General features: G+C 39.4%; 1 protein-coding gene across 2 annotated transcripts in view; it reads right to left on the reverse strand.

Annotated features, from left to right (window-relative positions):
* PRR16 (proline rich 16) overlaps nucleotides 1–12,940 on the reverse strand; it is a 254,553-nt gene extending 241,613 nt beyond the window's left edge. The window contains exon 1 of one of the 2 annotated variants that reach the window (XM_004696574.3): nucleotides 12,761–12,940. In XM_004696574.3, the coding sequence (XP_004696631.1) occupies nucleotides 12,761–12,919 (159 nt within the window). In that variant the 5' untranslated portion in view covers nucleotides 12,920–12,940. The remainder of the gene's footprint in view (nucleotides 1–12,760) is intronic. The other variant, XM_045285301.1, reaches the window with a different exon arrangement.
* Nucleotides 12,941–13,956: the final 1,016 nt, after the last annotated feature.

Raw genomic sequence — 13,956 nt, forward strand, 5'->3', positions numbered from 1 at the left:
GATTTCAACAATAAGCACAAATAAAAGAACAATTTGGTCTAGGATGGTATAGGACCAGGCAGTGTTTCATTTGGTTGCATATAAATACAATTGTTAATGGTAGAACAGGAAATGGAACTGAAGTACCCTACATATATTATTGTACACTGCATTACTGCACAATACAACCTCAAAATTGTCTTACGGTTAAGAAAGAGATCATTCTAAATTTAATATTTGGTGCAAGAAATAGTCAAATGCATACGTTATAGAGAATTAAATACAAATAAATGTATCTCTTCTGTTTGGGCTTCAAAATTATGTAGTATTTTCAATTACAGTTCTATACAGTTATCATTATCAAAAGTAAATAGCTGTCATCTGCAGATCTTTCATACACTTTCAGGTATTTTATTCATATTAAATTAAACTTTTAAAATCACACATCTATAAACTAAATTTGATTGCCTTAAAGTATGTAAAGTATCAGTGACTTATTTCAACAAATTTTAAAGAAAATGCCTAATTTTCATATTGCTTTAAAGATATTCCCATTCCTTTAGCGACAGAACTTCTCTTTGGGAGAGACTTTTAATTCATAAAAGTAAGTTCTTGTAATTGAAAATGTGTTTAAATTTTAGAATGTATTAACATCCCTAAGAATAAGGGTCTAATATAGAATAAGAAATCAACATATGCTTGAATTTGAAAGGCTTGTTCTCACTTCCCCAAACTATATTGTATCATTAGGAATTACTACATGGCTTAGTTAGTAGAGTTTAGAATGCATGACTTGGAAAAAAGCAATTAATATGGAAAGAGTGATCAAGGCTTCTTCCATCTCTGCATTCCAGCTATAACTGATGGGGCCCTTCACATATTCTACCTGGCTGTAGAGTAACTCATCATACCCACCTACATGTGAAGGTCACTCTATTTGAAATGTAGTTCCTTGAAGGAGTTCCTTATGCTTATTCATGTTAGCATCCTTCACAGTCTTCAGCATAGTGTCTCCCACATTAACAAAAATTCAGTGAATCTTTCTTAAATCAATTCAAGAATTAATGCTACTCAAGAAGAAAATCAAACAAAGCTAAGCAAAATGCTGCTCTGCTATCATTCCTATAAAAAGAAAGATAAGAAAAGAAAAACTGAATTTACAATGACCTCTGGAGTTTGTCCCTCTCTTTGTGATATATTCGAATCTAGAACTTATCATAAGACACAATAAATGAGACAGCTAAGCTTTGGATACATGATTATCCTACAGATTTCAGAGAAAATCACTTACATACATGTTTTCTATTTTGAGACTATGTCTAACAGTCATTTTAAGAGGGAAAAAATGTTGATAAACTACCCATTTGACCACTGGAGTTAAAACCATTATATCCCGGACATATTTCTTTTTTCTCCTGTTTGTACAACCAGAGCTGGTGATCCTAAAAAGTAAGCAGCTAGATCTGAAATAATTAGCTGAAAAGAAAAAATATGTATTTGTTTTATCTCTTCACTAGATCATTGTCAACCACTCAAGAGTCTGTGACCCTGTTTATATGAGCTTTTGTTCCAGGAGAAAGGTCTACCACTTCAATAATAATTAAATTCAAGAAAACAATTTATTTGGCCAGTCTTTTTTAAGCAGATCTATTTCTTCTGTCGCATCTGATCACATTTGGAACTTGGGATAAGATCTGATAATCTGAAAAGGACAAATCACACCTGTCAGCTTTTGTGGTACCAGCGCTGAGAACCAGTTCAAAAACCATCAAATTTGCTTTCCCCACGCAAGCAAAGCATATGTTACTTGTAGTTGAATCTTATCGATAGCATATCAAACAATTCAATTATTCTAAAAGTAAACATATATTTTAAAGGCCAACCTATTACAGCAGAAAAATGAAAAATAAAGCTCAGCAACATAAGCTATGTCATAACAATGATAATATCTTTTTTACCAGAACTTAGTGTCTATGAGCTAATTCCTTTGAAATCCCCTAATTCCTCCCCTTCTTGACCTAGACCAAAAAATCTATCTAATGCTACGTAAGGCAGCATCTGTCTAGATGGGCAGGCCACCTTATAAACTTGCTTTGATTTGGCCTCTACATTGATCTGTCTTTATTGTTTCATTACAATTAACGTTACTTTTGGCTTTTGTTTCAAGCTGCAGTAGTACTGAATGTGGGCTCCAAGTCTTATAGGAAATCTTAACGGCGAGTGGCTCCTCCTAATAAACTAATATAATCAGTTTATTTCTATGCATATTAAATTGAATAAAGAACACTGAAACAAAACAGGATTTCAGTATAAGGCCATTTCTTCCACACCATATACGTAGGAAAGAGACTCTTGCAATCAATAGCACTAAAGTTGAAATATTTTTGATTAAGGCCGTTTTATATAAAGTCATCATTAACAACAAAAGTAATTAGTTGTCCCTTGCAGATCATACTTTTACGAATGTTTTCTTCATATTAAATTAAAATTTTGAAAGCATACCTTTATGACTTGATTTCACCTGAAATCATACAGACATGCCTTAAGACAATTAAGATTGTCTTAAAAATGAAGATGGTGTTATAAAACACATGATTGCCTTATAAAATACGCATGTCAACATTTACCCAGCTCACTGTTTCCACGCCTGGTAAGGAATTCAAGGCGCTCCTCTCTCTGTCAGCCACAGCCAAAGGCGAAACAACTGCCAACCCCCAAACGTTTGTGAAAACTAGAGGCCAGCGCATCCTTTTTAAAGCAATTGTATAAAAAGAAGGACTGAAAGTATTTCAAATTGTTTTGTCCATTTGAAATAGTCGAGTGCACTGTTCTAAAGCATGATATAAAAAATAACATTTTATTGACACTTTGGTTGAAGACTATAGAGGTTAAAGGTAATTATTGCAGCCTCTATTTGCAGTTTGAAAATTTTAATTAACTGATCTAATTTCACCAAAATTCTGGTACCTAAAGTTGAGGGAAAACTACACACACACACACACACACACAAATACTATGTGTGCATGTGTGACATAGAGGAAACTTTTATGTAATTTTAAAGGTTTTTAGAAACCATTGAACTCAGCAGTTAAATTCCTGGATCTCAAGTCTCCATTTAGAACAGAATAATCCTGGGCAAGTGATACAATCTCTAAAGCCCCTGTTTCCTTATCTGAAAAATGGGCTTAAAATGGCCTGTTTTGAGGATTAAAGAATTGATCAAATAGAAGCACTCTGCCACAAATCAAAGGCCTATCTATGCAAGCTATTTTTATTGCCACAACTGTTCTTTTTAGTGATATTTAGTAACCATAAAAATTTGGAAATAAATAGAATGCCCCAAAGTAAGGGAAGTATAAAGGAATCATATTGTGTTGCATATAATATAATTTTGCTCAAGAAAGCAGAAATGAAAATTGCACATGATTGTATAGAACTTCATCTATAGCAAAAATATGCATATAGAAAAATACTGGAAGAAAAATATAGCAAATATTTACCTACTTATATGGTAGTAAGAATAATTGAATTTTATCTTTTATAGTTACTTTAGATTTTTTAAATATTTCTAAAATATTTACACTTTGTAGAGGAAAATTATTCTCTTAAGAAAATAGCCCCCTCTATGCTTGATTAATCTTGCTTTTGCAGCTGATGTCAGTCACGCACATTTCAATCAAGCAGAATCATCCGCCTAGTAAATCTACTCATTTTAAATATCACTTCCTAATTCTCAAAATTGTCTATAAAATTTTTCATGAACTTGCTCTATAGATGGTTCTGTAGTTTAATGTGTTTAGGAAAATGTAGTCTATATTTTATTTAAATAACTCAAAACCTCAGAGCAGCAGGGATAGAAAACAAAAAGCAGGTAACCATGAACCCCACTGCAGTCATTGCTATTATCTATGGCTTCACTTTTGCCTGAAGCATACTGTTACTTTAACACTGCTGGAACTTCCGATCAGTTAATTCTCTGAGTCCAGAAAAACCTACTGTGGTCAAAAATAAAGCGAAAGTGAAGGATGTTATTGGGTATCACCGTTTATTCATAACCATTCTCCTCTCTCAAAAACATACTAAGACATCATGCTTTTAAATATTTTTAGAGAATTTTAGTATTTAGTAAATGTACTTGTTCGGGGAGGTTGACTATTACATTGAATGCTAAAAATATAAACTATTGCTTCAACTGAATGAACTGCTAAATTACGTTCATTCACCACTTTAAAATTTTGAAAATATTCCAGAGATGATTTTCTATAATTTGTTCTATGTAATGAGTTTTCGGTATGTGTGCTCGTTAACCATAAAATATTCAGCAGGATTTCCCAGAGCAATAAAATACAGCAATTCAAACTGATGAGTCATTAAAAAAAAGACGAGAATAATTAAAAACAAAAATATTTTGCTGTTATCTTTCCTTCACCCCCCTATATAAGATCCTATGATTTGCAGTTTATTCTACTTATTTTTGAAGAACTGGCGGCACAGTGGGTAAGTGCTCAGCTGCTAATTGAAAGGTCAGTGGTTGGAACTCACCAACCTCACCACGGGGGAAAGATGTCACATTGTGCTTTTCTCAAGGTTCACGGCCTTAGAAACCCATTGGAGCAGTTCTACTCTGCAATGGCAATGCCATGGTCAGAACCAACTTGGCAGCAATGGATGTGGGTCTACGACTGTGAAGGCTTATTTTTGTCCCATAAAAGGCACACTCCATGTCCTAACTCCCAGTACTTGTTGAGTATGACCTTATTGAGAATAGGCTATTTAAAGGTATAATTACTAAACACAAGTCATGATGGACTAGGGTAGGCCTTAGGTAATAGGCCTGATGTCCTTCGAAGAAGAGAAGAGATCTGGAAGGCAGATCGGCATGTAAAACTAGAGGCAGAAATTAGAGTTACATTTCCATGAGCCAAATAATACTTTAAACTACCAGAAACTGGAAAAGGAAGGGTGTTTCCCCAGAGTCTTGCAAGAGAGTGTGGCCTTTTGCCTACACACTGACTTCCTCCTCCCAGTCAGCAGTCCTTTGAGAAAATACATTTCTGTTGTGCTAAGCCATTCAATTTGAGGACATTTGTTTCAGTAATCCTAGGAAACTAGCACAATGTCATTAAAAGAAAACACATGCTGATTTTCAAAATTCCGTCATACTACTTGTGCACCTTCCTACTCATAGACACAGACACCAACCATTCAGTGGTTTGCGGACACTGGCAGAAAGAACCAAAGCAAAGCCTGCTAACTGATCCCTTGCTTAAGGAAGAACGCCCTGGCAAAATGTCCCAGAAGGGCCACAGCCTGTGAACCCTTATGAGGCAGGTCTACGCAACACACATGATGATGGCTTGAGGTGGAATTGATTTCACCTCAAGCTATGGATTTGGATTTCTTGGTAAACTTGAAGTTACACATACTCCTGACCTACAATTCCACTCCTGAGTTTGTCTTTCAGAAACTCATAATTCCATGGTCAAGGACTACAGTACACAAACACATAATTGATTTTAATATCAGAAAGGAACCCAAATTTTAATCATGCAGAAAATGGAAAAATAAATGTGGTGTATAAGAGAATATCATTTACCAGTTTTAAAAATTAATGTATTCTTAAATTTATTATAATTAATTTATTCTGTGAAAATAAGGATATATTAATTGTTTAATCTCCAGTTAAAGTTTCTTCAAACATATATTCTTACTCTAAATTATAAAGTAAAACACTAACAATAAAAAAGCAAAATTCTAATTCATCTAAAATGGCAGATAATGTAGCAAATGCAGGAATCAAAATGGCTTCCAAACAAAACTCTGTTACAGATTTTAATTTCTCTCTACCAGCTAGAGTTATGATCCTGTGTTGTTACCAATAATTGAAAAAAGCTGGAATGCCAAATAAATCTTTATTTTAAAAGAGTTATCCAAAGACATCAGATTGACAACCTTTTTTTAAAAAAAACATCCCTTTTTCTACAATTCTTAGTGAAAATGGATTACCCACAACTCCTCTCCTAGTTATGGTTACTTTGATGACCAAAACCCTAAAGTTGCATCACATTTTTTTCTGGAGTGTAGAGAAAAGGCAGCATGGATCAATCTAAGATTCCAATCTAGGCCCTACTATTTTGCCTTTTCTACCTTATTTCATCATGAGTTTTCTACCTCGTTAGTCATATCAATAAATGATCTACTGTACATGGTATTGATACATTAATGTTTATGATGATCATCTTAAAAATATGGCAAGTTACTATTGTTCAAGTGTCCACTCTCCTCATTAAATGTTTACCACATCACTAAACTCAAAAACCAAATTCGCTGTCATGAAGTCAACGATGGCTACCCTATAGAGGAAGTAGAACTGCCTCGTCAGTTTCCAAGGCCGTAACTCTGAACAAGAACAGAAAGCCTCGTCTTTCTTCTGAGAAGCAGCTGACCCGTTGGCTCAAACCTAACCCATAACCTCTATGCAACCAGGGATCCTCACTAGTAAGTATACTTAATACTTATCTATCTAAATCAACATGCTGTTGTTGTTGTAGCCAGGTGCCCTCAAATCTGTTCCCACTCATAATGTACAACAGAACACAGAACAAATAACAGGGCCTGCACCATCCTTACCGTTGCGCACTGTTTGAACCCACTGTTTCCAAGCATAATAGTCTTGTGTTCATCCCTGAAATACATCCAAAGTATCTGAGACAAAGTTGTATGATCCTTGCTTATAAAAAACATTCTGTTGTACTTCTTCCAAGACAGATTTCTCTGTTCTTCTGATAGTCCATGACATAAAGGGGCTTCAAGCAGCTTGTGAAAAGATGAGATTAAAAGATAATGTCGGGGGTTTAAATGGAGAGAAAATGTTTTAAGAAATGATGTACAAATACGCTTTACACAATTGATGTGTGTATGGATTGGGATAACAGTTGTATGAGCCCCTAATAAAATGTTTAAAAAAAAAAAACAAAAAAAAAAGATAAGTGAATCTTTCCATTAACTTTTGAAGCCCTGTGTACATTCAATTTCAGTGCAAAGGACATAATTCAAATGCATCAATACATTTTCAGTCTTCCATGTTTAATGTTAAGTTTTCATATGCATGTGAAGTCATTAAAAATATGATGAGTTGGGTCAGGCACATCTTTATTTTGAACACTTTAAAGATGTCTTTTGCCAACAAAACCCACATGGAAGAAACACACCAGCCTGTGTGATGATGAGGTGTTGACAGGATCAGGTATCAGGAGGCATCAGAAGACCCAAAACAAACAATCACATAGATACGAAGGGGGGGACACCGAGTGGAGTGGGCCCATCTGTAGAAAATTAGACATTCCCTCACAGAAGAGTCACAAAGAGGTGATGAACCAGCCAGGGTGCAGTATAGCACTGACGAAACATACATTCCTCTAGTTCTTTAATGCTTCCCTGCCCCCCCTCCCCCCCCATCATGAGCCCAGTACTACCTTACAAATCTGGCTAGTCCAGAGCATGTCCACTGGTATAGATAAGAGCTCTCGACACACACAGAATCCAGGGCAGATAAACCCCTTAGGAACAATAATGGGAGTAGTGATACCAGGAGGGGAAGGGGAAGGTGGGGGGTGGAAAAGGAAACTGATAGCAATGATCAACACATAACCCCTCCTCGCCCCCAGGATGACAAACAACAGAAACATGGGTAAAAGGAGACCGGATGACGTAAGATATGAAAATAATAATAATTTATAACTGGTCAAGGGTTCACGAGAGTGGGAGGGTGAGAGAGGGAGGGGGGAAAAAAAGAGGACCTGATACCAAAGTCTCAAGTAGAAAGATAATGTTTTGAAAGCAATCATGGCAACATATGTACAGATGTGCTTGATAAAATTGATGTATGGATTGTTATAAAAGCTGTCGGAGCTCCCAATAAAATGGTTATTTAAAAAGATGTCTTTTGCAGCAGATTTCGCCAGTGCAATCAATGTACTCTGATTATTTCCTGACTGTTGCTTCCATGGGTGTTAACTGTGGACTCAAGTAAGGGGAAACCGTTCAGAACTTCTATTTCTTTCCCATTTATCATGATATTGCTTGTTAGTCCAAATATATATATATTTGTTTTGTTTATGTTTAAGTGTATTTTGAGGATATAATCTTTGAACTTCATCAGTTAATGCTTCAAGGTCTCCTCACAGCAAGCAAGTTTGGGTCGTCTGCATGTCATAGATGGTCAACGCATCTTCCTCCGATTGAAGGGTGCTTTCCTTTCATACAGTCCAGCTTCACAAGCTGCCCTTTTAAATCATCTGGGTAGCTTCATAATTTCATCATTTCTGCAGTTGCATCACCTACTAGAGGTTTAAGAACAAATTTGAGAGTCTCATCTAACATTCAGTTTTCTTCTTTCTTTTCTGTCTTTTGAATGGTCTTTTGCTTTCTTCATGTCTGGATTTCTTTGATGTCATCCCACAACTTATCTGGCCCCGAGTCATTAGGGCTCAGTGCATCAAAACTGTCCTTGAGATGTGTGGTAATGACATGATTTAATGTCATCCTGAAGATATTCGAAGTGCAGGGGTCCTATCCAAGCAGTCAATCAGGTTACAGCCTGATGATGCCTCTCCTTGTGGTGATGGCCTTCTCATATGGAGGGGCTGGGGACTTCCCCTGTTTCTCTCTGCCTTCACCTTTCTGCTTGCTGGACACCCTGAAAGCTGTTGGAGCCCTGCCATGTTTCCACCCACCTTGGACCACCGGCCTGCGGTTTTCTTACATTCTGCATCATTACATGTGACTGAAGAGGAACTTAATGGACTAGCATCAGACTTATGGACTTGAGTTAGACTGGGCTGGGATGTTTTCTTGATATCTAATTACTCTAATTACTTATTGATATAAAGCTCTTTCTTACGCATATATGAGTGCACTGGATTTGTTTCTCTAGTCAATCCGGCCTAACACAAGATGATTTATAAATTCAGGTGGGATAGACTCACAGAAATACTTTGGTTCTATGGTCAAGTCAATTTCTTCAACTTATACATATACTCATTTTTATTGTCAATTCTGTTTTCTCATCCCTTAATGAGTTAGATTACAGTGAAAGCAAAAATTAAAGGCAATAATACCTTTTTATTTATGGAACTAGTGTGTAAAGACAGGATAAATGCCTCTCACGCTAACCTTTGAGATCAATGAGTCCAGAAACTACAACGTACACATTTGGTAAGAATAAATAGATGATAGAGTACTTGGGACCTAGTCAGGGCTGAAAAAAATGCATCATGAATTATATTTAAGGCTTTCCATCACAGCATAAAAGACAAAAGCAAAAGCCAAACTCACTGCCATCGCGTCAATGCTGACTCATAGGGACCCCATAAGACAGGGCAGAGTTGCTCCTATGTGTTTCTGAGGCTGTAACTCTTTACAGGAGTAGACCCTGTCTTTCTTCCTTAAAGGACAATAAGGCCCATATTATTTCTAAAAAGCAAGTTAAGCTCCTTTTCAATTAAATTCTGAAGGCAGAGTAAACCTGCCCTTCAATATTCTAGACATTTTGTTCTTTTTTCACTATACTTTATCTATTCTGTTCATTCTCATTAGAGAGGGTGCTAAAACAAATGCTTCCCACACTTAACACTCATGCTTAGCCCTAAATCACTAAACTTTTACTTACAATATCAAACTTTTCTACTAGAGAGACTATGGTTTTACTAATAATTAGTAAAGGGCTTTCAGCTGTTTGAATCTACCTTAATTTTCTGGTGACTAAAGTCCAGAAATCTTCTACAAAGACAAACAATTTCAAAATAACCCCAAATGAAAGTCCAATACTCTTGGCACTCAGTTTATCCAAGATAAGGAATAGAACATTAAAATATACATTTATTCTATTTTAGAATTAAAAAAAAAACAGAAAAGAAAAACAAATGCTAGCTTATAGTAACTTACATAGTGATCTTGTCATAATCCTATTTTTATTTTATATTTCTGTTTCAAGTTAATAAGTGCTTTCAAATAATCTATATAGAAGCCTATTAAGGCTAAAAGTCAGGTAATTTCCGATAACAAATTAGAGTTCTAAATATGATAGTTCATATTTAACATGCACCAATTGTAAACTGCCAGAATATTGGATGTGATGACTGATTAGTTAAATAGCAGAATTTATATTTATAAATCTGAAGCATATAGACCATCATAAAAAATTATAGTTTATAAAGTGTTCGTTTACTATCTCATTCAAAACTGTATCAAAACATACTCAGTGATAGGTGATAAGATGTAATTAAATGTGGAACAATTTCAAGATGTCATTGTTTAAACATACCCTATAAATATTTTGTCTCCAAAATATCTATCACTCACATATATAAATGGCCAGTGTTCTAAGAATCAACCATAGTTTATACGATGTCAATATCTATATGTAGTCTATACAAGTCAATGTGTAAGTCCACTAATATTATACCCACACTACATAATTATCTATTATTCCATCACATCATTTATTATTCAAAATTTTAATATCACACTAGATTATTACCCAAACTCTGATATCCAATCAACAGTTCCAAACCATAGAGTCAAAATTCTATTTATCGGCAGTGTTTATCAGAAGTCAGATAGTTTCATCTACTTGGTTGCACATTATCTATGCTTTTCTTTTCCTCTTATAAGATACCTGATTGTTTGCTTTCCCCCATTAACATTTCTTAAGAAAATGAAATCATCAATAGAAAGAATGAAAGGGGGAAAGAGCTACAGATTCCCTGATGTACATTTTTGTGATGCAGGCAAGATCCACAGGGTATTAAAAGTTTCACTATAGATCTACCTAATTCCCTAGTACAAGGATACAAAGCAGAACAAATACAATGTGCGTTTCTAATAAATTACTCTTTGCAAAATAGAGCATGGAAAACCCATCAAAACATAAGAAAGCATATGCCCATTACGGCAGGATTTGATTGAGTACTTTTTCTCTTCATATCAACCTCGGAAGCTGGTAAATATGTGACTCCACTGCTGAGGTTTCCCACACTGCCTCCACTTAGAAACGCCAAAAACTGTATAGCACAATCCTGTCCAAAGGAGCATGCCCAAATGTGCTCTTTAACAACAACAAAAAAATGTCTGTTTCACATGAAAATACAGCCTGCCAAATATGTCAAATAAAAGGCTAACAAAGACAGAAACAGTATCTTTAGACTTGAATTTCAATACAATTTCTCACCATCTGTCTACCAGTTGTGTATCAGTGACCCAGGAGGGCCCTGTAAACACTGACAAGTTTTATCCCATAATCTGTATCAACCAGCACTCTCAGCGCCTCATCAGTAGTTACATTTTGTCTGGGGAGCAGCCTAGAAAAATGACATTTGCCACTAGCAGATCAGATCTTGACAAGGAATGAATAGGTCGTTTTAACAGATTTACATTTAGGTAATAAATGTAGAGTTCAGTTCATCGGAATGAAGAAAGATAGAGGTACTCCTTCCTCAAATGTGTATTGGAAATTGAATAGAGAAGGTTAATTTCTGGTGGGAAGGGACATAAACCACCCTCAATCTCCTTCCAGAGGTCTCAGAAATGTACATGATGTCCCACCCCATTCATTTCTGCCATGGCCACCACCACCTTCAAAGTTATAATCTGTGCTCTCTCATCCAATTAAGGGTACACACCCCTCACCAAGAGCCAAAGGAAGCACTGTTTAACTAGAGGAGCAGCTTGGCCACCAGCTCCGTGGCGCCACCAGCAGCCAGCCAGGTTAGCTTGGGACCTCACCCCTTCAGGCAGGCCCCCACCTATGCCTCTTCTTTTTCCCAGCGTGATCACGGGAAACATGGGAATTGGGGTGCGTGGGAGGGGCGGGGGGGGGGGGAGAACCTTCCCAGTTACAAAGATCCAAGACTGAAGTAGCAAGAAGACCCTGGCAGGAGCACACTACACACACTACACACACAAACACACACACGCACTCACTAACTGGATCACTCACTCACTCGTGCACAAACCAACACCAGCGCGGGCGCGCCCCTGTCCCCAGGTTCAATGCTAACAGAAACAGGATGGAATGGAAAAAGGAGGTGGGTGGCAAGAAGGCCCAGAGCTGTAGAGAGCCTCCTGCGGAGGAAGCTAAGGATGCTTCTGGAACTGCAAAAGTGCGAAAGTCCCAGCCCAGCTCCACTAGCGGAGGACCGGGCTCTCCTGCCAGCCGCCAGGGTCTCTCTCCTTCCTTCCTTCCTGTGAGGCTCAGGAGGTGGGAGGGGAAACGGAGCCCGGTTCCCCAGCCTGCCCTCCTTGGTTTGGCTCGGGGCCTGAAACCTGCCCCCACCGGCCCCCTCCCTTCAGCCCCGGTTTGGGGAGACTGCCAAGGAAAGAGCGGACTTGCCAGGGAGCTCTTGGGGAGCAGAAGGCAGGAGAAGAGCCCAGAGCAAGCTCTGGCCGAGCAGCTCTCCTCTTCCAGGGCCGACACACCCCCAGTTACAGTACAGCCACACTCAGACACAGGCGTGTGCGCGCCCTCACCCCTCCCACCACCCCCGGGTCAAGTCCATTAAAACACTAGTTGATTTTCAGATTACAAAAAGAAGGAAAGTGTAACAACTCTCTCCAGGAGTCGCCGGAGCAAAGAAAGTCCGTTTTCCGGCGTCTTGCTATAGTTTCCCAAGAGTTTCCAGATCTGGAGGTCCCCAGCCAGCCAAAAAAAAAAAAAACGGGACCTGGGATCCGCGAAGGCACCGAAGGCGCACAACTCCCTCCCCGCCCCCGCGCCTCTCACCTCCTTAAGTTCCTTGGCGACGTCCTTCAGGTCGCCCAGGACTAATTCCAGATCCTCCACGATGATCTTGATCTGTTCTTTCACCTTGGTTTTGGAGGCTGCGGGCGGCCCCTCGGCTGGAGAGGACGAGGAGGGGGTCCCCTTGGACTTGGCTGACATTCTTTGGGGGGGAGCGAGGCAGGTCAGGACCGGCGAGCGAGCGAAGGCTGCTGCGCGCCCCCGTCCCTGGCGCTGCTGCTGCCCCTGCCACCCCGGTCCCCCCACATCTTGGACGCTCCCAGGTCAGCGGCTGACGGCTGCGCTCCGCGTTCTGCCCGGCGGCCGCACCGCGGTGCTGCCATCAACTCCCCGAGACGCGGCGGCGCTCGGCTGGAGGCTGCAGCCGGGCGAGCAGCGCGCCTGCGCCTCCTCCCGCCGCCGCCGCCGCCCGGCGCTCGCGCGCACACACGCCTGCCCCTCGGAGAGCCGAGCCCGGCCCCGGCGCCTCGCGGTCCCCTGCAGCCTGGGCGCGCACCTCTCCGGGACCCCTCCCCGAGCCACCTGGGCATCATGCAGCAGGCATCTAAGTGGGACTCCTGCCTGGCCCCTCACCCTGGTCCTGCCACGTCCCCTGCCAACCAGCCCGGATCCAGCTAGCTGAACCCTGGTTCTCTAACACGCTTTCGGATCCATTTAGAAAGAAATACAGATAGGATCAGGAGTTGGATGTGGGGTCAGGAAAAGTAGCCATAGACGTCTACCCGGGGCTAGATGTCATCTTAAAGGCCCCCAATCATTTTCCCCAGTGACTTTCGATTCAGAAGCGTTCTTTCTTTAGATACATATATATAAAGCTATATATATATATTGCTTTAATATATATATTGCTTTAATAGAATCCCCTTGCTTCCAGAACCATGAAATACAACTATTCTTCTTAAGAGAAATGGCTTGAACGTGCTGCTTCCACAAAGCTAATATCAAATGTGTTAAGATGAAGTCCCCACACCAAAAATCTTGCGGGAGACTGTCATCTTCCCTACTTATGTTCTTATCTGGGCCAGCTCCTATTCCCCTCCCTCTTCTCCCCCTCGCCCTCCCTCCCTCCTTGTGATTTACACGGAGAGCATTTGGGGAGAAGGTCTATGGTGGTGCAGTGGTTAAGCACCAGGCTGAGAAAACCTAAAGGTTGGCTTTCCCACCTGTCACGTCCATTC

Source organism: Echinops telfairi, unplaced genomic scaffold, assembly GCF_000313985.2.
Source record: "Echinops telfairi isolate 266 unplaced genomic scaffold, ASM31398v2 ScPeMD7_7469;HRSCAF=8507_1, whole genome shotgun sequence".
Taxonomy (NCBI): Eukaryota; Metazoa; Chordata; class Mammalia; order Afrosoricida; family Tenrecidae; genus Echinops; species Echinops telfairi.